This window comes from Lithobates pipiens, unplaced genomic scaffold (genome assembly GCF_037356315.1).
Source record: "Lithobates pipiens isolate NorthernLeopardFrog02 unplaced genomic scaffold, aLitPip1_a1.2 Scaffold_1, whole genome shotgun sequence".
NCBI lineage: Eukaryota > Metazoa > Chordata > Amphibia > Anura > Ranidae > Lithobates > Lithobates pipiens.
The window spans coordinates 213377136-213400923 of NW_027507685.1; the positions used below are offsets into that span (position 1 = coordinate 213377136).

At 43.8% G+C, this 23788-nt stretch overlaps 1 protein-coding gene across 3 annotated transcripts in view; it reads left to right on the forward strand.

Annotated features, from left to right (window-relative positions):
• Window positions 1–6929: 6929 nt before the first annotated feature.
• The window catches only part of LOC143982881 (cytochrome P450 2A13-like), a 40058-nt gene continuing 23199 nt past the window's right edge, over window positions 6930–23788 (forward strand). Inside the window, exons 1-4 of one of the 3 annotated variants that reach the window (XM_077481983.1) lie at window positions 6930–7945; window positions 10517–10679; window positions 17136–17285; window positions 19232–19392. In XM_077481983.1, coding sequence (XP_077338109.1) covers window positions 7775–7945; window positions 10517–10679; window positions 17136–17285; window positions 19232–19392 — 645 coding nt within the window. In that variant the 5' untranslated portion in view covers window positions 6930–7774. The remainder of the gene's footprint in view (window positions 7946–10516; window positions 10680–17135; window positions 17286–19231; window positions 19393–23788) is intronic. The other 2 variants (XM_077481993.1, XM_077481974.1) reach the window with 2 other exon arrangements.

The window sequence follows — 23788 nt, forward strand, 5'->3', positions numbered from 1 at the left end:
AGGTCCAAGGACAGAACCTTGGGGGACCCCAACGGAAAGGGGAGTTGGAGAAGAGGAAGTGGAGTTGTAGGTGACACTGAAGGTGCGATGAGATGGGTAAGAATTGAACCAACGGATAGTGCAGCCTTGGAGACCGAGCAAATTGAGGAGGGGGGGTGGTCGACTGTATCAAAGGCAGCAAAAAGGTCCAAGAGTAAGAGTATAGAATAATGACTGTTGGTTTTGGCTGTTAGTAAGTCGTTTGTGAGTTTTAGGAGGGCAGTTTCTGTGGAGTGCTGTGGACGAAATCCAGACTGAAGGGGATCAAGAAGGTTATTCTCAATGAGGTGGTCGCTCAGTCAGTTGTAGACTAAACGTTCAAGGAGTTTGGAGGCAAAAGGGAGTAAAGAGATTTTCTTAAGTTGTTAAGATTGGTGGGGCCTGAGGCCTTTTTTGGTATGGGAGTGACTAGTGCATGTTTTAGAGGGTTGGGGAAGATGCCAGTAGAGAGTGAGAGGTTGAAGATATGAGTTAAGGAGTGTAGTATTGATTCAGATGGTGACCGTAGTATTTGAGAAGGAACAGGGTCCAGGGAGCAGGAGGTAAGGTGGGCAATAAAAAAGGTTTAGTGGCTTCCTCTATAGTAGCTGGGTTAAAAGAGGGAAGTATTCATTGTGCAGGAGGACAAGTAGTGTAAAGTGAAGGAGATGTCTGTAGAGCGGAGATCTCGAGACAAATTGTCTCAATCTTATTTTTTAAGTGATTAGCAATCTCCTGGGCAGTGAGTAAGTTAGTGGGTGGGGGTAATGGATGACGAAGTAGAGTGGTAAAGGTAGAAAAGAGTTAACGGGGACTGCGTGAGAGGGTGTTAATGAGAGTGATAAAGTAGGTCTGTTTGGCAGTGTGGAGGCAGGAATGGTATTTTTCCAGGGCAGATTTATATTGGCTGAAATCTTGCTACAAATTTGTTTTACACCACAGACGCGCAAGAGCACGTCTACGTTTTTTGAGGCTTTTGGTATTGTCTGTCTGCCAGGGTTGTAGCGGTCGGGGCCTGATTCTGTGTGTAGTGAGGGGGCCAAAGGTATCCAGGGTGGCTGACAGTGAACTGTTGTAGACAGAAGTAGCCAAGTTGGAGCAGAACAAGGATGAGATTTAGTCATAGAGACATACTGTAGCAGAAAAAAGAAGAGAAGGGTTAAGATGGCGAAGGTTTCTACGGGTAATAGTTTGGTATTTGGAAGGCAAGGAGGAGGCAGACAAGGAGAGAGTGACACTAATAAGGTGGTGATCATATAGAGGAAAAGGAATAATATTAGAGAGGGTTTGTGGAGAGCATAGGTAGGAGAATATGAGGTCAAGGCAGTTGCCAACAGAGTGAGTAGAAGCACTTGTCCATTGCTTTAGGTCAAAAGAGGAGGTTAGGTTCAGCAGCTTGGAAGTAGCAGGAGTGTTAAGATTAACAGGGATGTTGAAGTCACCAAGAATGATTGTTGGAATTTCAGAGGAGAGAAAGTAGGGTAGCCAGGCAGAGAAGTTGCCAAGGAAGTTTGATACTGGTCCAGGGGGCTGATAGATCACTGCAATTCTCAATGAGACTAGAGAAAATAGATGAATACAATCAGCTTCAAATGAAGAGGGGGACAGAGAGGGGGGTGGATGAAGAACCTGAAAAGTGCTTTGAGGGGATAGGAGGATTCCAACACCACCTCCTTTCCATCCACTAGGCCTGGGAGAGTGAGTCCACAGGAGGCCACCATAGGAGAGAGAAGCAGGAGAAGGAAGGTCAGATTCTTGAATCCAGGTCTCAGTAAGTAATTGCAAAAAGGTTCAGGGAGTTAGTGATAAATAGGTCATGGGCGGTGGTGAGTTTGTTACAAACAGAGTGGGCATTCCAAAGGGCGCAGGTGATGGGGAGGCTGGCTCTAGGCTGAAGAGGAATAGAAATTAGATTGTGTGGATTGTGGCTGCTATCAGAGGATGGGGGGGGGGGGGGGGGGGGGGTGTCGGGAATGTTGGCTGAAGGTAAATGATAGTGGTCCAGGATTTGGGGAAACATCTCCAGAGGTTAGAGCAGAAGGGTGAGAGAGGTGATATGGGAATGTGACTGATGTGGGGGGACACATCCCAGTGGCCTACAGGTTTTATTGGTATATGGGTTCAAAATTATCGGGCGCTGATGAGTACAGTAACAAGGTGAAGACAGGAGTGAGGGTGACATATATAAGCTGTGGGGGGTGGAGAAGGTGGGTGAAGGAGTGAGAATTTAAGGAGAGAGGATGCAACTGTAAGAAAGAAAAGTAGGGAGTGCATGATACAGATGCAGAATGGTGAAATTGAGAGGAAGCCTGAATGAGAGATGAAAAAGTTTGAAGAATCAGGTCACCTGTAGTCTCTTTACTGTTCTGCAGAAGTCTGTTGTGTATTTTCGCTTTCTGCAATCGCTGAAGTGCTGAGCGGGAGTGCAATATTTAATCCAATATGAATACTTTATCCAATATGCTAGTTGCTAATGCTAGGTAAGACCTGAATTTATACTGAATTTGGCTGGATTCACACCTATGCATTTTTAGTGTTTTTGCATTTTTCAGATTTGCACTACAGGACGTGTTCCATAGGAAACCGTGGTACATGGACTGTAGTGCAAATCTGCAAAATGCAAAAAGCAATAAAAATGCATAGGTGTGAATCCAGCCTTTGGGTGGAGGTATTGCCAATTAATTAGTCAGGATTGCATAGGAGGAATACATGGCTAGCAGAATGAACTTCTCACACCAAGGCTCACTACAAGACACTGCAAGAGAGCAGAAAGGTCAGAGCCGCAAAGATAGGAACAGCTCATAATTTAGGTATAGACAATAAGAAAGTAAAATAAACCGGTCAGGGGACACTTGATCCAGATCGCTTCCCGTACAAAGCGGGCCAGAGAGCAGCGGATACGGGAATTGATCTCCTTATTAGAGGCGGCGGACGCGACATGGAAGGCGCACCCTACGGTAACCCTTAGGCGGACACGTGACAAATTGGCCACTGAGTTGGACCTGCTCGCCTCTGCTCAGGCGGAAAAGGCCCTGCGTTGGTCCAAATATAAGTTTTATAGTTGCTCGAACAAACCTGGTCCTATGTTGGCTAGGAAACTTAATTCAGTGGGACACCCGGGCAGGCCGGTTCGACTGCAGGTGACGGGAGGGGGACTTATGTCAAACCCATCTAAAGTAGTGGCAGGCTTTGCCTCCTTCCTCTCATCCCTATATAATAGACCGGCAGCCTTCGACCGAGACAGGGCTGAGAGATTCTTCCAATCGATTGACCTCCCTACATTGTCCTTGGTGGCACGAGATAATTTGAATGCTCCTATAACGGAAATGGAGGTCGCCCAAGCCCTAAAGTCCCTTAAGCCTTCCAAGGCTCCGGGTCCGGATGGCTTCACCGGTCTATATTATAAGACATTTGCACCCCTGCTCACGCCCCATCTCACATCTTATTTCAACGCCTGGCGGGACAGCGCGAGACCTTCGCCGGACTTGCTGAAGGCCCATATCACTATGATACCTAAGTCGCCTGAGGAGGCCACGGACCCACAGTCCTTTCGTCCCATCTCCCTGTTGAATGTTGACCTGAAGGTACTGGGCAAGGTCCTAAGTGCGCGGGTCAGCAGATATCTTCAGGCCCTCATTCACAGGGATCAGGTGGGCTTTGTACCCGGTCGCCAGGCGGGGGATAATGTCCGCAAGGTGGTCCATCTTCTCCATATACTTAATCAGCGCAAAATTCCAGGACTCTTGCTTTCCCTAGACATATATAAAGCATTTGATTCGCTCTCGTGGGATTACCTATATTTTGTTCTAACCAAATGGGGATTTGGTCCACATTTCCTGCAATGGATCCAAGCCCTATATTCCGCACCGTCGGCATCAGTAAAATACGCGAGCTTCCTTTTGGACCCTTTCCCGATACTCCGGGGAACTAGACAGGGCTGCCCCCTGTCCCCGGCACTGTTTATCCTGGCCTTGGAGCCGCTGGCGGCGGCGATCAGGGCCAATAGTGATCTCTCGGGAATTCCTTACGCGGGCACTCAATGCAAAGTGAACCTATTCGCGGACGACGCCCTCTTGACCATTTCAAACCCGCTCATCTCCCTGCCCAACCTGCAACTTGTATTAGATAAATTTTCAGCCTTCTCAGGTCTTCAAATTAACCACTCCAAAACCACAGCGCTGAATGTTAACCTCCCTTTGGAACTGGTACAGCGACTTCAAGACCATTTTCCTTATCGTTGGGCATCGCACTCGATTGACTATTTAAGTGTCAAATTGACTCCAGCTTACTCCTGCCTATTCTCTGCCAATTATTATCCCCTGTTACGCATGGTGTCCACCCTTATGCAAACCTGGCAATTTCCCTCACTCTCCTGGGTAGGGAGGATCTCGTCGGCAAAGATGACGATACTTCCCAAAGTCCTTTATTATTTTCGCACTCTGCCTGTCCGGGTACCCGCTTTTTTCCTTCGACTCCTGCAGAATAGGATCCTCCAATTTATATGGGCGCGCAAACGCCCTAGGGTACCTAGAGCGACCCTTTATGCCCACAGGCTCCGGGGAGGCCTGGGGGTCCCCAACATCTCTAAATACTACGTTACAGCCCAGATCTCCCCATTGACCATGCTTCATGCAACCACGGATGTTCCTCTGTGGGTGCTCCTTGAGGTACCTGGTTCTGACCCGTGTGCACTTCAGGCACTCCTATGGCTCCCCAGGAATCTACGCCCTCCCTCTCTAAGCCCCATGCTGCTTCATGGTCTGCAGGTGTGGGACTCAGTTTGATCGGTTAACAATTTGATGTCCCCCTTCCTACCCCTACTCCCCATCACCCATAACCCTCTTTTCCTTCCCGGTCATGTGGAGCCCCAGGCATTCTCCTGGTGGTCTTCGCATGGCTACCCGCAAGTTCAAAATTTTCTATCTTCACGTTCTTTCCCCTCCTGGGAGAGTATCAGGGAAGCGCAGGGGGTGCCGGTCACGGAGCATTATCACTTTATCCAATTAAAGCACTGGATTGGAGCATTACGCCGCACGTCCACCTATCCCTTCCAAAAAACTTTTTTTGAACATACATGCCATCACTCCCCAGGGTCCCCGGGCCTCATCTCGGCCATTTATGCCTCCCTGAATGGTCGCCAGCCATCAGCACCCCTCTCTTATATGACTCAATGGGAAAAGGACCTTCAGGCCCCAGTAGACCCTGAGGATTGGAACAGAGCCTGGCACACGGTCCCAAATGCTCGTTCAACACAAATACCTTAGAGGCCGCATATAAAGTAATGTTCCGATGGTATTGGGTGCCTGCCCGCACGGCTAGGGCATTACCTGGGAGTACTGACAGATGCTTCCGCAACTGTGGTCAGCGAGGTGATGTCATGCACACATGGTGGGCTTGCCCAAGGTTGGTGGGGTTCTGGTCTAGGATCTTTGGTTTACTGCAGACACTCTTTCATCTAACGATTCAAAGGGACGATAGGCTAGCTCTCCTACACTGCCCGGTTCCTGGCCTGCGCGGCCCTCAACAGAAGCTGGCTGCCTATCTATTTATAGCGGCCAAGCGGACCATTGCCCAAGCCTGGAAGTCACAACGTGTAGATTTTCAAGGGGTTAAGACACGTATGACTGCTATGTTACTTCAAGAACGTATGTCCAGTATTGTCCATGATTCTCATGCTAAATTTCTGAAGATCTGGGAGCCGTGGATCTCTTATGAGTTCTCCACGCTCCAGGCGGCATGCCTGGGCTTGGTCTGAATTCTCCTGGCCGGGCGTCCGAGTCCGAGCTTTCCCCCCTTCCTTTTCTCCCCCCCCCCCCTTTTTTTTTTTTTTTTTCTCTTTCTTTTCTGTCTTCTCTTTCTCCCTACCCTTCTTTCTTCTGTTCCCTATTTCTCTTCTCTTTCATTAGTAATCTCTCCCATTGCTAATTAAAAACTGCTACCTCCCATGGACGGGGGTGGTAGGAACAGGGCTTACTCGCAGAACATGATTAAGAGACGAGTTGTTTGACACTGAATCAGTCTAGATTCCATTTTTTGCTCATCTCTCTTTATTATCCTGAGTTTATTAGAAATATATTGTGCTGGATAGCCCTTTGGATTTATATTCGTGATTAGTGGCCCCTGCGAGGGCTCACAAGGAGATGATTATGCTCTTTTGTTTATTACTGTTTATTCAAAAATTCACAATAAACATATTGAAACAGAAAGTAAAATAAACATCACTGTGATATGGACAGAGGTAAAGAATTTGAAGGCAGCATAGATCACCAAAAGCACATACACAGAATTAGCAAGCAGATCCCAGTTTCAATTAAAGGTGGAAGATGTGGTTGAGCTGACACACACCTGTAGGAGGGGTAGAGTATCATGACCTTAACCACTTGACACCCATGCTCTGTGCTTGGGACATGGCTGGTAAGAGATCGGGGTAAAGGGCCAATCACAGTGGGCCCTATACCACATGATCAGCTGCTAATCAGTGCCCACCAGTGCCACCTATCAGTGCCCATCAGTGCTGCCAATCAGTGCATTTTCATCAGTGTCACTTATCAGTGCCACCTACCAGTGCTGACCAGTACCGCCTTATCAGTGCCCATCAGTGCCACCTGTCAGTGCCCATCAGTATCACATATCAGTGCCCATCAGTTTAGGCTATCAGTGCCCATCAATGCTACCTCATCAGTGCCCATTAGTGCCACCAATTAGTGCCCATCAGTTCATCCTATCAGTGCCCATCAGTGCAGCCTCATCAGTGCCCATCAGTGTAGGAGAAAAATTACCTGTATGAAAAATTGTATAACAAAATATGAAAAACGTTTTTGTTTTTTTTTTCAAAATTTTCAGTCTTTTTTTGTTTGTTTAGCAAAAAAAAGCTCTATTTGTGTAAAAAAAAAATATATATAAAAATTTCACATGGTTACAGTGTTGCATGACCACACAATTGTCATTACCCAGTAAGCAAGTGGTTAAAGAGGACGTAAACCCTGATGAGTTTACTTCCTCTTTCATTCCCAGTAAAGGCAAAGCATAATGGACTACTATGCATCGCATAGTAGTCCATTATGTGTCACTATGCCATTATGTGACGATGCCCCGCTCAGTGCGCCTGCGCGCCACTGTCTATGGCGCATGCGCCGTAGATAGCGGTGCCCGTCTTCGCGCAAATATCTCCTAAACCGTATAGGTTTAGGAGATATTTCTTGGACCTACAGGTAAGCCTTAATCTAGGCTTACCTGTAGGTCAAAGTGGTTTGTAAGGGTTTACAACCACTTTAAAACGGACCATTCATGCTCTAAAACCCTCCAGTGTGGCTGAAGTAAAACAATTCTACAAAGAAGAGTGAGCCAAACCATGTAACCATAATAAATGAAATCATGGTTAAAAAACTGCATTTTGGATTTATTTGGGTTATCTTTGTGCAATATTAAAATCTATTTGATGATTTGAATCATTTAAGTGTGACAAATATGCAAAATTTAAAATAAATCAAAAAGGGGGCAAATAGTTTTTTCACCATACTGTATGTATTTAGTTGCTGACCTGGAGGTTAGCTATAAGGTTAGTAAAACAATAATAACTTAGAACATGTGCTCAGTGATAATATACTGTACTTTCCCTTTAAGTCTGTTAACCAATCCTTTTTTCTAAATAGCTTTAGGGAAGTTTAACTATATACCTATAATTACATGCAAGAACTATTTCATCACCATCACATAAGACAGTCACTATACAGATCAGACGTCTCCCTGGCTCAGGATGGAGCTTCTCACTCTGTTCCTGGTATTCTTGGTCTCTGGCATCCTGTGTCTTTACACATGGAAGCACATGTACGAGAAAAACAACTTACCTCCTGGACCTACCCCACTGCCTTTCTTTGGGAATCTTCTTCATCTTAAACCAGGGAAACTCTTGGACTCCTTGAAGGAGGTAAGGGAAAGCAGTAAACCATATGTTACCATCAAAAATCATTTTCTGTACCAAACAGTATATATTTACCATTCCACAATAAAAGGTATGTATGGCTTTGGACTAGAAAAAAGTGTGAACGTTTACTGAATGTGATTAATTATTAATATTATTATTATGATACAGGATTTATATAGTGGGGAGACAATACAGTTACAATACAATAAAATACAAGAGGATTAAGAGAGCCCTACTCAGAAGAGCTTACAATCTAAAAGGGTGGGGTAGGTGGTACAAAACGTTGTAACTGTGGGGAATGACCTGATGGAAGTGGTAAAAAATGAGTTGGAGGCGTGATAGGCCTAGTTTTCAGGGATCGGCAGCTGGAGTAGGAGATAGCTAGACAGATTGAGGTAGAGAGTTCCAGAGGATGGGAGAGAAATGTGTGGATGTACAGTGTTAAATGAATTGTTTTTTGCAAATTTTTTTGTCCAGCCAATGGGTTGATTGATAAAAAAATGGATTCCTCCATCCATACAAGCAAAGTGGATGAAGGCATCTTCCCCACTGTGCTATTGAATTCTGACAGCAGGGACTGGGTACTCTCCCCTGTCAGAATACACTGATCATTGGCCACAGCCATTGATTAAAATTCTACAATATCCCGTTCAACAAAAGTCGATCATTAGATCTGTTGAATAGGAATAGCCATATGTTTACAAACTATTTTAAATGTAAACGTTAGGCCAGTACCGGGACAAGGTACTACCAAACAGTGCCCCTCAAGATGCTGAAATCCCCCTTGCCAGCACACATTTTTGCCCCTCATTCCCCTCCAAATCATTTTTTCCCAAAATCCCCCCCCCCCCAATAAAAAATCACCCTCCTAGCACAAATCCTCTCCTCCTATGCCAAATCCCCCTCCTAGCAGAAATTGTCTCTTCAATCCCCCTTCCTAGCACAAATCCTCTTCCTCAATTTCCCTTCCTGGCACTCCTGGCACACATTTCCTTCCCCTCTACCATATCACCTCTTCTAGCACAAACCCCCCAAATCCCCCCTCCTAACATAAATTCTCTTCCCCCCCCCCAACACAGATCTCCCAAATCTCCAATCCTAGCACAGACCCCTAATTTCCCCTCCTAGAACAACTCTTATCCCCTGTCACCCTCTAAATCCCCCCCCCCCCCCCCATCTCCTTGTGGTGCTCCTCCAACTTATATGATATCACAGCGCCATATAGTAACAAAATGTCTGTCATTTTTTGAGACAGATAGAGCTTTCTTTTGGTGGTATTTAATCACAACTAGGTTTTTTTTTTTTTGCTAAACAAATGAAAAAAGAATTAAAATTTTGAAAAAAAAACCTCTTTTGTTTGTTTCTGTTATAACATTTAGAAAATAAGTAATTTTTCTCCTTCACTGATGTGCGCTAATCAGGCTGCACTGAGGGGCACTGATGAGGTGGCACTGATGGGGGTGCACTAATATGCAGTACTGATGGGCACTGATAGGGGGCATTAATATGCACTGATAGGCAGCACTGATGGGCAGCCTTTATGGGCACTGATAGGCGGCAATGATAGGTGGCACTATGGGTAGCATTGATGGGCAGCACTGATGGGCATTGATAGGCATCACTGATGAGGAGGCACTGACAGGCCTCACTGGTGGGCATCGCTGATGGGGCTGCAGTGATAATCATTGCACTGATTATGAGTACAGATCTACTATGTCAGGAAAGCCACTTGTCAGCTCTTCTCTACTCACGTGCTGTCAGCCATGACATGACATAATACACACACACACACCCACACAGGTTGAACTGGATGGATTGGTGTCTTTATTCAACCTTAGAAACTACGCAACCTACTAGGAGAAGTCAGGACCAATAGAAATACTGAGCTTACGTGAAGACCAACTGACTACAAATCAGCTTGGGATGTTTACCACTCAGCAAAACTAAATTTAGATATTCACCCCTGTGTAGGGCAGGGTGGCTACATATGTTTACTGTAGCAAACAGTCATTTTAAGTGATTGCAGAGAAAATGGGTTCTTGGTCTTGGCAGTCTCTGTCTTGTTTCAGTGTTCTTCCTTGGCTGTCCCTTTTTCAGCTTGTGCTGCTTAACTATTACCTTGGAGAATTTGGTAACCATTCCCACATGGGCGCAGACCTTTCAAATTGGGTTCCACAGCAAGTTTTATGAGGGATGCATTTCTGGAAGAATGCAAAATTGGGAAATCTGTTGGCTCATTTGTTAAAGAAAACTGGATGATAGGGATTCATTTTGGTTCATGGTATTTTAATTAATATTTTATATAAAGGAGGCCACAGCATTTTCATAGAGCTTTTACTTTTTTTTTCGCATGAACATGTATACAATATATACGGTCCAATATACAATACATCCGTGACACTAATAATTGCAGCACCACAGCAGACTTCATGAAGTGCACTTCCATTATCCCACATGAAATTGCTTCTACCATGAAAAGGCCATTCGATTGCATTTGCCTTATGGGATAAAGGCTCACTAAAAAATATTTTTTTTTGGTATACTGTAGGATGTAAACTGTCTTTTATGTTTTAGATCAAAGAGAAGTATGGTGACGTATATACCATATATCTTGGTCCACGAAGAGTCATTGTCCTGTGTGGCTATGATGCTGTAAAAGAAGCTCTAGTTGACCAAAGTGATGTGTTTGGAATGAGAGGTCTAATGCCATCTATAGAGCAATATTTCAAAGGTCATGGTAAGTCATGTCACGGCTACATTCAGCAATAGCTATTATTACTTCTAGGTTAGACCATATCATACATTTTTCTATGGACAAAAGGTCTCATTGCGATAAAAAAAAATCTACGGACCAATATTTTACGGGGTAACCAGATGTTCCAGATGTTCAGATATGGATCCCCAATTGAGGTCCAGTATCTAAAGTAAGCATTTAATTCATTACAGTCTACGTAAACCCTAAGCCCTTGTACACACGGTCGGACATACTGACAACCAAATCCGTTGAATTTTGTCCGACAGATTTTGTCCGAAACTGTTGCATACACACGGTCGGACAAAGTTGTTGGAAAATCCGATTGTACATAACGTGATGACGTTATTTCGTTACGACGGGACTACGTTCAGGTTAGTAGCCAATAGCTTTGGTCTAGGAATTTGATCTGAGCATGCGTGGCACTTTGTCCGTCGGAGTAGGCTACACTTATCGGAGTATGTCCGATCGGAGCATTTTGTCGGAAAATTTTACCGGCAAGTTGGTAAAGTTCCGACAGAAACAGTCCGATGGAGACCACACACAGTCGGAATATCCGACAAAACGGTCCGATAGGACACATTCCGTCGGAATCTCTGACCGTGTGTACAAGGGCTAAGAAGGAACTTTTCTTTCTTGGTTTCTTTTGGTCTGGTAAATATATAATTGAAAAAGTTTTATTATAATAGTTTGATAAGTTCAGAATATACCCGTTGATCTTGCTGGAGACCTTCGTAGCAGTGCTTTTATTCCTGTGCTCTCTGCCTCTGCTGACTGTTAACAACGAAATTGTTCTTTGAGGAGTACAGAACCCTGCCCCTCTATGATACGGACAAACAGCACTGAGAGTGTGCTACTGGCTGGATCATTAGATGAAAATAAAGGAAATTGCTATATCAAAGAAAATGAATGCAGCCATCACATCTAGGAACAGGTTGTCTGCAATATATAACTTTTTGTTTTTGAGTTTAGATACGCTTTAAGGAATGTTAAGAAAACATTCAGAAACATGCTTAGATCTCCAGAATAAAAGCATGGGCTTACCATTTTGGGGAATGATTATTGTTTTGGTTTTTTTCATCAGCTAGTAGAGAAGGGTTAGACCATGGGTGCTCAACATGTGGCCCTCTAGCTGTTGCAGAACTACAAGTCCCATGAGGCATTGCAAGGCTGATAGTTACAAGCATGACTTCCAAAGTCACTGACGTCCGGCAACATCTGGAGGGCCACAGGTTGAGCACCCATTTGTCAGACTGTCCATCAGGTTTTCATTGCTGTTTGTGTGCCCACTAGGTAGATTGACTTCCCTATTAGTCCTGATGACCACTGTCACCTAGACAGTAGGTACAAGGAAATCTGACATTTTATAACCGTTACCAGAGCAGGAAGTTTGGAAAAATCCTCCAACTTGTGACAACTCTCCAAGATGGGAATTCTGTTCACTTTTGAGAGATTTCCTGTAATTTATCATTGCGCCTCCATGACAGGAAGTGAAGGAAAGGAAGGAAATCTCCCCACTGGGAACAAGCAACAAAATAAATAACCTTCTAGGTGGTAGATATTTTAACCATTCATTACTTTATCTAATATTTAAAACAAAAAGTGTTGACAAACACTTTAAAGCTAAATTGCCATCCTTCCGACTAGGGGAAGGGGCAGCACATAGCCAATCACGTGTCATGCATGCACGTGTGCTTACAAGAAGCATGCTAACAGAAGGTGAGAGCAAAGTGATCATTTTTGTGCTGCTATATCTTCACTGACCAATTGCAGGCGGGGGTGGGGAGGAGACCACGCTGAGTTGCTTAATAGGGATGAGCCCAATGTTCGAGTTGAACGTAAGTTTTATCAAGCATTGGGTGTTTGACCATATGCCGAATTTAGAACATTATGGGGCATTCCATAGAAATTTTTAAGTGCCCATGGAATGCCCCATAATGAACTGCAAGATCGTCAATGCACTGCGAGATCGCATTGCATTGACAGTTGCATGCTTTGGTCCCCCAAAATTCATACCAGACCCTTATCTGAGCACGCAACATGGCAGGCTTTGGAAAACTATGGGAGGGATGAGAGAGAGCCCCCCCCTGAACTGTACCAGGCCACATGTCCTCTACATCGGGAGGGTGCTTTGGGGTCCCCTCCAAAACACCTTGTCCCCATGTTGATGGGGACAAGGGCCTCATCCCCACAATCCTTCCCCGGTGGTTGTAGGGGTCTGCGGGCTGGGAGCTTATCAGAATCTGGAAGCCCCCTTTGACAAGGGCCCCCCCAGATACCGACCCCTCTGATGTGAATGGATATCGGGTACATTGTACCCCTACTCATTTACCACAAAATGTTTTGGACCATTCCTTTATTAAAAAATAAAAAGTGTCCCGCGATGTCCATCCATCTTCAATCACATCGCTGATGGTCCTGAGAAAAAAAAAGAATGGAAAAATTCTGCCTCCATGGGAGACATCCCGCCAACTGCAGCCTTTTCGCAATGACTGTTATATAGCTGAGGGCAGGGCTGCCCCCTATAATGTCATGTGACATCACATGATGTCAAAAGGGGAGTGGTCACCTGGTTACGTCACCATTGGGCCCACCCTTGCCAATATAACAGCTGTCAAACGATACGGCTCCCATGGAGTTTTTTTATTTTATTTTTTGGGGACCATTGGACGCTGTGATTAAAGAAGGTTTAATCACAGACCTGAAGGGCCTGGTATGGATTTTGCGGACCCCAGTCCATTTTTTTAAAATTTTGGCACGGGGTTCCCCTTACTACTCCTACCAGACCCACAGGGCCTGGTAATGGACTGGGTGGAACTCACTTCAATGATTTGTATGTATATTGCCGGGATCCGACAATACATTACAGCTGTGAGCAGTTTTAAATTAAATTTTTTCCTTTAGAAATGTAACTTTGCTGTGGTACTGTTATGAACATGGGGACGATGTGCTACTTTACAGGCAGACTAAGGAAACCCTCCTAGGCACGATATTTAAAGGAATATTTTGTTTTTATTGTTTCACTTTAAGCATTATTAAAATGGGCACTAATCGTTTGCATTTGGTGGGTACTAGTAGGCTGCATTTGATGGGCACTGGTAGGCCACATTTGGTGGGCACTGATAAGCTGCATTTGATGGGCACTGGTAGGCTGCATTTGGTGAGCACTGGTGAGTTGCATTTGATGTGCACCGATAAGGCTGCATTTGGTGGGCACTGATAAGGCTGCATTTAGTTGACACTGGTAGGCTTCAATTGGTGGGCACTGGTAGGCTGCATTTGGTGGGCACAGGTAAGCTGCATTTGATGGGCACTTATAAGGTTGCATTTGGTGGGAACTGGTAGGCTGCATTTTATGGGCACTGGTAGGCTGCATTTGGTGGGCACTGGTAAGCTGCATTTGGTGGGCACTGATAAGGTTGCATTTGGTGGGCACTGGTAGGCTGCATTTGGTGAGCACTGATAAGCTACATTGATCTCTTGTTTCATTTCCAAAGTCTCTGACCATCTCCTACAGTATGTTTTGAGGGCTCTTTCTAACAGACTCTTACAGAAGTCCTCTCTGTGTCCATTAGAGAGACCCCCCTGCAGGTCCCATTAGGGTACTCAGCTTCTCTTCTTGTGTTTTGTTTATTGTTATGAGATCTTGGGAGGATCCCAGGCTAGCAAAGACTCCTTAGGGGGGCATCTCTGTGTTTGAGTTGTTGCCATCGAAACATGTTTAAATGGGAGGAGTTAGTAAAATGGCCACGTCCATGTGGGGGTGCCAGAAATATTTCTGCACCTAGAGGGTCTATGACCCTAGGATCGGCCCTAGCCCTGGGTATATGAACAAAAGCAACCAAGTCCAACAAAGGCAAAACAGACCTGCTGCTCGGCATTCTTTCTCAGATTTGGATGTTTTTATTAGCAGTGCTGCGTCAGGCTGCAGAGAACAAGCCTCAGTTAGAAGAGAAAGCCAGCACACAGATTGAAGGCAGGCTTCAATAATTTAACGGGAGTAGGCTAGGAATAATTAAAATACATTGCAGAAATAAACATTTTCATTTTGATCATAGACCCACTTGAAGGTTTCACCCCACTTTCCTTGGTTTGCAGGGGCAACCGGGAATCTTATGCCGCGTACACACGACCAAACTTTCTGGCAGACTAGGTCCGACGGTCTTCCCGGCAGACTTACGCCGGAGTTTCTACGGCCTTTCAGAACGAACAGACTTGGCCACACACAAACGGACTAAGTCAGTTCGAAAGTCCGTTCTTTTTTATCGTGATGACGTAAATGAAACAAGGAAGCTCAATAACCAGTAGCCAATAGCTGCCCTTGTGTCATATTTGGTCCGTCAGACTAGCACACAGATGAACGGTTTTCACAATTTTTAGTCCGTCAGAATTTTGTCCATTCGATAGATTTGAAACATGTTCTATTTCTAGGTCCGTCAGATTTTTTTTTTAAAAATGATCGGACTAGCCCACACACGATCGGATTGTCCGACAGACTGATCCCGTCGGACCTAGTCTGCCAGAAAGTCCGGTCGTGTGTATGCGGCATTAGAAGCAGCATATTTCATGCAGCTCCTAACTGTCACTCATATGGAGGGACTGTCCCTCTTTTGAGATCAAATCCCTCTGTCCCTTGTTCAGCCTCAGTTATCCCTCTTTTTGTTGTAATGTGTATATCACTATGTAAAATGTATTATTATATTACTAAAATTGTTATGACGCACTAAACTTTTTTATCCAACCTCAATATTACTGCATCTGTTATTTTGAAAATCCAAAATAAATTAAAAATATAGGTTAAAAAGTCAAATTTTGCAACTTTGACACGTGTTAGTAAAACTGTACTTGTGCATGCAGCTGGATTATACCTTGCTTTTTTTCAGGACAAATTGGGCTTTCATTTGGTGGTAAATGGTAATTGATATATCTCCATTTTTTTTTTTTCAAATAAAAATTGGTCCAAAATAGTAAAAAAAATATATATATATTTTAAATGTAGCTGTATATTTCTTGCTACTATCATAATCTACTACCAGAGAACAGCCCAAAATAAATTCTCCTGCTCCTGATGATTGCAGCGATACCACAAATGTGTATGTCATTTGTTGTTTGTACCCCTAGTATAACCCAGGAACAATAGTGCACATTTTTCTTTTTTTTTATCCTAGCTAAAACACACTGACACTAATTAAGACTAATATTAATAAAAAAAAATATATATATATATATATATCAAAAAGACTGACCTTGACCTTTGACCCTGACCTTGACCCAAACACTAACCCTGGCATTGACCTAGATCAAACCTTGATCTATTTTTTTTCTACACACGCTTTTTTTTTTTCTCTAAGCAAAGACAGAGAAATATACATTGTATCTTTTTCATCCAATTATAGAGATGGAAAACAGGGGACGGGTTTCAGGAAAGACAAAAGACAAAAAGGCGCAAAGTTATGTGCAGACGGAGAATTCCTATTAGCCACACCTATTGTCAGGAAAGACCTAATGTGCATAGGAGCATAAATATGCATGAGCAGCAAATTCCTTGCCAACCTCAGCCTGAGCCTGAATATTCTTCTGCTTGCTGCTCTGTACCTGACCCGGCTTGCCTGACTCTGCTCTGTGTCTGGCCCATAGAGGCCATCCGTACCCCTGCAGCCTGCCAAGTACCTGCCGTATGCCACCTGGCGGCCTACCGAGTGCTTGCTGCCCGTCACCTGCCAGCCGCCAAGTGCCTAAAGACTGTCTTCCAGCCTACTGTGCCTGTTTACCTGCGTCACATTACAGCCTGCATCCAAATGCACACAGACCATCACCAGAAGTACCATACACCTATGCCACGCCAGACTCTTTTACCAAGTCGGAGTTGTAAGAGATTGCCTTCCTCTCCACGTCAGGCTCCATCACCAGGCACGTGACAGTGGGCTTCCCAGTGACTGATCACTGCGATAGCCAATGAGAGGATATTACAGAAATAAGGTGACCCTGAACCTCAAGTATGGGGCTTGGGGCTCACAGTGAGACCCCGCAGTCTGTGTTGGGATTGCACCATACGGCACGCTTCCGCGATTATGCGGTCCCATAGAAAAAAAAACCCAGTCTAGTGGGGCCCCATGTGTGACATCAGCATCAAGGGGTTAACCAATAATTTTATGCATTTCAGATCTTTATGGTCTGTTTAACCAGGGCCAAGCCAGGTACATGCCCTTTGCCTACATACTGTGTGCTAAAAGGTGTTTCCTTTAGTTTTCCAGAAAATTGGGAGGTATGCTTGTTATACTGTCTATTTGAGGTCCATCTCCTGTTCCAAGTTCATTAAGAATCTAAAAAACCTTGAGATTCAGTGCCATTCTTGATCCAACTTTCTCTACTGTTACCAAACTTATTCTTCAAGAAAACTGGCAAGAAACTTGTGGAACATCATTTTAATATCTCTTTCAGGCATAATATTCAGTAATGGTGAGCGTTGGAAGCAGCTCCGTCGTTTCTCAACTCAGACGCTGAGAACTTTTGGAGTGGGTAAAAGAAGCATTGAGGAACGAATTCAAGAGGAAGCTCAAATTCTGGTGGAGGCCCTTAAAGGAACCCATGGTATGTGAATCTTAACACAGAAACCACTGGATAAAATCTACACAGCTTGGTCACATTTACAGGCTTTGGATAGATAAAAATGTTTTACCAATTTTATAACATATTCCTATCGACTAGAGTAGTCCTATAATACAAGGGCTGTACCGAAGGTAATCCAAAATTGGGTATGATTGTTTTTTTTATCAACTTACATAGGTCATTCAAATTTCACATGTTGGTAGAGTAACTCTCCCTCTGTAGTAACTTTTCTTCTTTTTCATTGTAGGTAAATCATGGAATCCAAGCAGATGCAATGTGCTGTCATTGAGCTCTTGACGAAAAAGGGGCGCAAGCTGTCCAACATCCACAGAAGGCTACAGAATGTTTATGCAAATTGCACCATTGACAGGAGCATTCTGTGGATTTCTGTGGATGTTGGACAGCCTGCACCCCTTCCTTCCTTGAGAACTCAACAATGGCACATTGCTTCTGTTTGGAATCTATTATTTACCTTGTAAAGTGTGAAAAAACAGTGCTAAAACAAAGTGAAATTCAAGTCAGATAACTTACAAGGTGCTGCAAATTGGATTTTTATTTTCTCTCTCTCTCTCTCTCTCTCTCTCTCTCTCTATTTATTTATATATAAATGATAAAATTGATCCTAAACCATTTGAGTTTCTTTTTAATACTTTAAGCAAACTTAAAGAGGAAGTAAACCCTGATGAGTTTACTTCCTCTTTCATTCCCTGCAAAGGCAAAGCATAATGGACTACTATGCATCGCATAGTAGTCCATTATGTGTCACTTACCTGACACAGGAGCCAGCGAAGTCACCGCTGTCCCCTGTAGTCCGGCGCATCCATCTTCTCGGTGGGGTCTTGCAGCTCCGCCGCTGTCATTCGGCGAAGCTGCGATGACGTCACTCCCGCGCATGCGCACAGAAGCCGACACGCGCGGCAGCTCCATCATTGAAAATACCGCGCTCAGTCCGATGCCCTGCTCAGTGCGCATGCGCCGTAGACAGCGGTGCCTGTCTTCGGGCAAATGGTTTAGGAGATATTTCTTGGACCTACAGGTAAGCCTTAATCTAGGCTTACTTGTAGGTCAAAGTATGTTGTAAGGGTTTACAACCACTTTAACACAGAGATAAATAACAGCACATGGTAAAACTGTTTCGGTTGACCACACAGTATATACCGTATTTATCGGTGTATAACCTGCACTTTTTTCCCCTTAAAATCAGGGGAAAATCGTGGGTGCGTGTTATACGCCGATCCCCCATCGATTGTGAGCTTCTCTGCTTTTTCAGCCATCCCCGCTGGCTTTCAGCTATTTTCGGCCGCACTCGGCCTTTCTCGGCGGCCTTTGGCTGCTCTTGGTGGCTTTCGGAAGGCTGAGTGTGGCCGTAAATAGCCGAAAATAGCCAAAAGCCACCGAGAGCTACCAAGCGCCGCTAAGATACACAGGACATCCGCTCTGTATCTCGGCTGTGCCATTTTTAAACGGCAAGCCTGCAACAACACTGACAAGGCTGCAAATGACTGACAAGTCTGCAATGCAAGGCTGCAAATGACTGACAATGACTGACAAGGCTGCAATGCAAGGCTGCAAATGACACTGAAAAGGCTGCATTGATGGGCATTTAAATGTAAGTTTTTTTCCTTAAACTTCCCTCCTAAAAGTTTTTTTTCCTTAAAATTCCCTCCTAAACTTGAGGTGCGTGTTATATGCCGGCGTGTGTTATACACTGGCACGTGTTATACGCCGGTGCATGTTATACTCTGATAAATACGGTAATTGCTTAATTAGGTTGTCATATTACATAATTTTGTTAAATCTTAAGACAATTGTACAACGATTGTACAACTAGATTGCTTTACACTGCTTTCTTTAGATTCATGAATAAGCACCCCATGTTAGCATGTGTTACTGTGATAATTGGTAGCTGTATTCTTTTTCCTTTCCAGGTGTGCCCTTCAATCCCACAATATACTGCAGCCAGTTGTCTGCTAATATCATGTGCTCCATAATGTTTGGTGACAGATACAGTTATGAAGATCCTAATTTCCAAAGGATGCTTCAAATTGTGTATAACATATTTGAAGCCATGTCGTCTTTCTGGGGTCAGGTAATTAGACAGCTCATTTTGTATATTATCAGAATCCAAACTACACACTGAGGTGTATTTATACAAGAAATGTGGGACTTCCGCTTACATTGCCTAAATGTAGGCGACATCATCGTTCTTCCAACAAGATCCCGGGAAATGATAAGTAACCCCAATCCCACTTCAGGAGTAATTTCTCATGGGATATTGGCTATTTAGCATTACTCAGGATCTCAGTGGAAGGATAATCACATCGCCCCTTGCACTTTTTTTGTCCACAGTTTTTTTTCTGTGACACTTTTGTAGCATGTGGGCAGGCTTAACATTTTCCCCTGCAAAAAACCCCAAACATATATTTTCTGAAATCGATGATTTCATGCGTAGGTGCCTCTGACACATGTGTTTACTTTCTTATGTGCGTATATGTGGGGGTGGGGAGCCTCAAAAAAAATTGGGGGGGGGGGGATTTTATGTGCTTGGGTGTAACTTTATTTGTTTTGGGATTGTGGCAGTTTCACACACAATCCCGGTGGCTGCAGCCACCGGATTGTGTGTGATACCGCCTGCTGTCAGGTCCGTATGACGTGTAGACCTGGCAGAAAAAGGGTTAAAGGAGATCTGGGTTCACAGTTTATACTTGAAAGAGGACCTTCAGGCTCCCCCCTAAAAAAATAAAAACACTGTAGTTGCTGACTTAATAAAAGGACACCTACCTGTCCTGGGATCCAGAGCCATCCTCGGTTCTTCACCAGTATTCAGGTCCCTGGCACTGGCATGTTTACAAGCAGCTTCCCACTGCGCATGTGTGAGGAGCTCTGTGCGTTTTGAATGGTCCCGCAGCCTCCTGGGACCTGTGACATGCCCTAGAAGGCTGCTGTTTGAACTTCGATCAGAAGTGGGTAATTGTTAAACCAATTGTTACCCACTCTGCAAAAAAAAATATGCGTCCAAATGTTTTATAGGAGGGGAGAGGTGGTGGAAAATAAAACTGCCCCTTTTGGGTGCAGTTCTGCTTTAATTTATAACATTAGCATTATAATAGCAATACAAACAAAAGTTATAGTTAACAATGCACTATGATCTTACTTGAAGTTTTGCCTTTACAGTAGTTATGCTTAGCGTGGGCTCCCCCCGGCCCTTTAAGTTGTTTGCTATGCCGGGAGGTTGGGTAGGGCTTATGGCTACGTGACCACCGTGGCCACATGATTGAAAAAGTTTGCGATTGGGAATTTTCCATGACCACTGCGTCGGCACAGCACTGTCGAAGCATGCAAATATGCGGCCACCGAAAGGCTACATATTTGTTTGCGCTCTGTGCAAAGAGGTTAAAGTGAAACTGAACTCACCTAAACAACAATGTCTTACTTTGTCTCCTCCCCATAAATGCTAAAATATTTTTTTTATTAACATTTTTTATTTTTTGGGTTAATTCTACTTCATTCAGGGCTTCTGGCTTTGACTGGGCTCTGCTGCCACCTGGGATTGCTACGTCACAGCTATCGCAGGGGGCAGTGTGTTAATAAGTCGCAAGTTTATGGCACATGTGCACATGCCTCAAGGGGCATTACAGTGTTCCTCATCAGATGTTGCCGGCATTTTTGTTCATGTGCCGAAACCTGCCACATGTGCACAGATGTGCCGCTGATCTCAAGCAAATTCCAAGTGCCTGAGAGAGTTCCTTTTTGAATAGGAACACAATTACTTTTTTATTTTTTCTTGTCAAATTTGTTCATTAACTCTTAAATGTAAAAGGAACAATTCAAGTACAGTGAATGATACATAAATAGACATAGACATGTACTAGTCTGGCATCAGGTAGAGAGATCAAAAGCTACAGAAGTCGAGGTCAGACACAAAACTTGCTGTAGGCAGCAAACATAAAGCTACTTTTGACAAAATTGCTGAAGTGGCCATCTCCAAATAGGAATAAAAAGTAAAATGCTGTAAAGAGCAAACCCTTGCAATAGAGAAGGACCAGCTGTGGTAAACTGGTGTAGTTAAAGACAAGGTCCTCGATTGGGAACCATACCATTACTGCACCATGACAAAATGAAAGAGACAAAAAATAGGGAGGAAAGATTACAGGAGATGACCAGGGAAGAGGAAGAAAAGGAGGAGAAGTAGGGAAGGGAAGTGGGTGAAGGTGAAATAAATCCCGGGGGGTTGGAAGGACTCTAGAGATTTAGCTGCGAGGGTTGTGACAGGGAAAAGGAAGGTCTACCAAGGTAACAATATTGACTTAGCTATGACTAAACAACAATGATGTTGTGAAACGCATCAGTTGTTTGTCCTGCTTCTGTTGTCTATTGAATATTCATTACAATAAAGGCTTTTATCATAGTGCGGCTGTTCAGAATCCATTTCTTCAATAACAATATTGACTTGTCGAAATCAAAGGGAAGGCAATGCTTTACCCAGGGATCCCATATTTTTTGAAATTTACAAATTTTGTCTTCACTGATGGCTTCCATTTTTGACATGGATCAGGGTGTGGTTCACTCAATTTTTGGCTTCAGGTACGATAGGAGTCGGACTTCCAATATTAAGCTATGGTTTGTTTTGGGGCTGCTGTGTGCTGCAATAAAAGTTTGAATTGGCTATGTGTTAAAATGGATATAAAAAGTGTACACACCTCGTTAAAATGTCAGGTTTCTGTTATGTAAAAAAAAAATGAGACAAACATAAATAATTTCAGGACTTTTTTCACCTTTAATGTGACCTATAAACTGTACAACTCAATTGAAAAAAAATAAAGAAATCTTTTAGGGGCGAAGTAAAAATAAAAAACTAACCTAATGTGCTTAACTGTGCACACCCTCTTAGAAATAAGGATGTAGCTGTGTTTAGAATTAAGCAATCACATTCAAACTTATGTTAAATAGGAGCCAGTACACACTTGCCATCATTTAAAGTTCCTCTGATTAACCCCAAATAAAGTTCAGCTGTTCTAGTAGGTATTTCCTGACATTTTCTTAGTTTCTTAGTTGCATCCTACAGCAAAAGCCATGGTCTGCAGAGAGCTTCTCATTGTTAAAAGGTATCAGTCAGGAGAATGGTACAAAATAATTTCCGAGGCATAGATATACCATGGAACACAGTGAAGACAGTCATCATCAAGTGGAGAAAATATGGCACAACAGTGACATTACAACGAACTGGGCGTTCCTCCAAAATTAATGAAAATACGAGCACAAAACTGGTCAGGGAGGCTGCCAAGAGGCCTACAGCAACATCAAAGGAGATGCAGGAATATCTGGCAAGTACTTCAACAGAGTTTTAGTTTAACCCCTTCCCGCCAAGCGTATGCAGATCTGCGTACTCGGCTTCCGGAGGGTATACCGGGATGATGCCTGTACCGTTTTTTCAGGCGGGCGATTGGCTTTCCAGCCATAACAACCGATGCGGCTAAAAGTCGCTCGGCTGTTATGCCAGAGGAGCGGGAGGGGACGTCCCCCCTCCCGCCACCTCCCGCCGCTGTTACCAGTGCTCCCGATCGATCGGGAGCACCAATTCCCGATCCGATGCCTCCGGCTGCTGGGGAGGAACTGGAACAAAGCCGTAATCAGCTTCGTTCCAGTATCCTAATTGTAAACACGGAAGCGTCGTCATGACGTCACTTCCCGTTTACTCGGCTGCCAATGGCGCCGGTTTTAAAAAAATATACAGTATTCAGAATCGCCGTTTTCAGCGATCTGAATACATTGAATTGTAAAGGAGGGGTGGGGGGTCTAAAAAGCAAAGAAACGCATACGGAAGTCACGCCCGCATATGTAAACGGTGTTCAAATCACACATGTGAGGTATAGCCGCGATCGTCAGAGCGAGAGCAATAATTCTAGCACTAGACCTCCTCTGTAACGCTAACCTGGTAACCGTAAAAAAAATGTAAAGCGTCGCCTATTGAGATTTTTAGGTACCATACTTTGTCGTCAATCCACGAGTGCGTGCGTTATAAAGTGTGACATGTTTGGTATCTATTTACTCGGCGTAATATTATCTTTCACATTATGAAAAAAAATTGGGCTAATTTTTTGCTGTTTTTTTTTTTAATTCATGAAAGTGTCCCTTTTCCCAAAAAGTTGTGTTTAAAACACTGCTGCGCAAATACCGTGTGACATAAAATATTGCAACAATCACCGTTATATTCTCTAGAGTCTCTGCTAAAAAAAAAAGATATAATGTTTGGGGGTTGTACAGTTTATAGGTCACATTAAAGGTGGACAAAAGTTCTGAAATTATTTATCTTTGTATCATTTTTTTTTAAACCTGACATTTTGACAGGGGTGTATAGACTTTTTTTATCCACTGTAGTTTGCCTGGTTTAAGGTTCAAAAGCACCACGGAAGGGTCAGACAAGATGGCAGAATCAAATATCTGTGAGGCCAGATCAACGATAGCCTTCCAGAGCCACTGGAAAC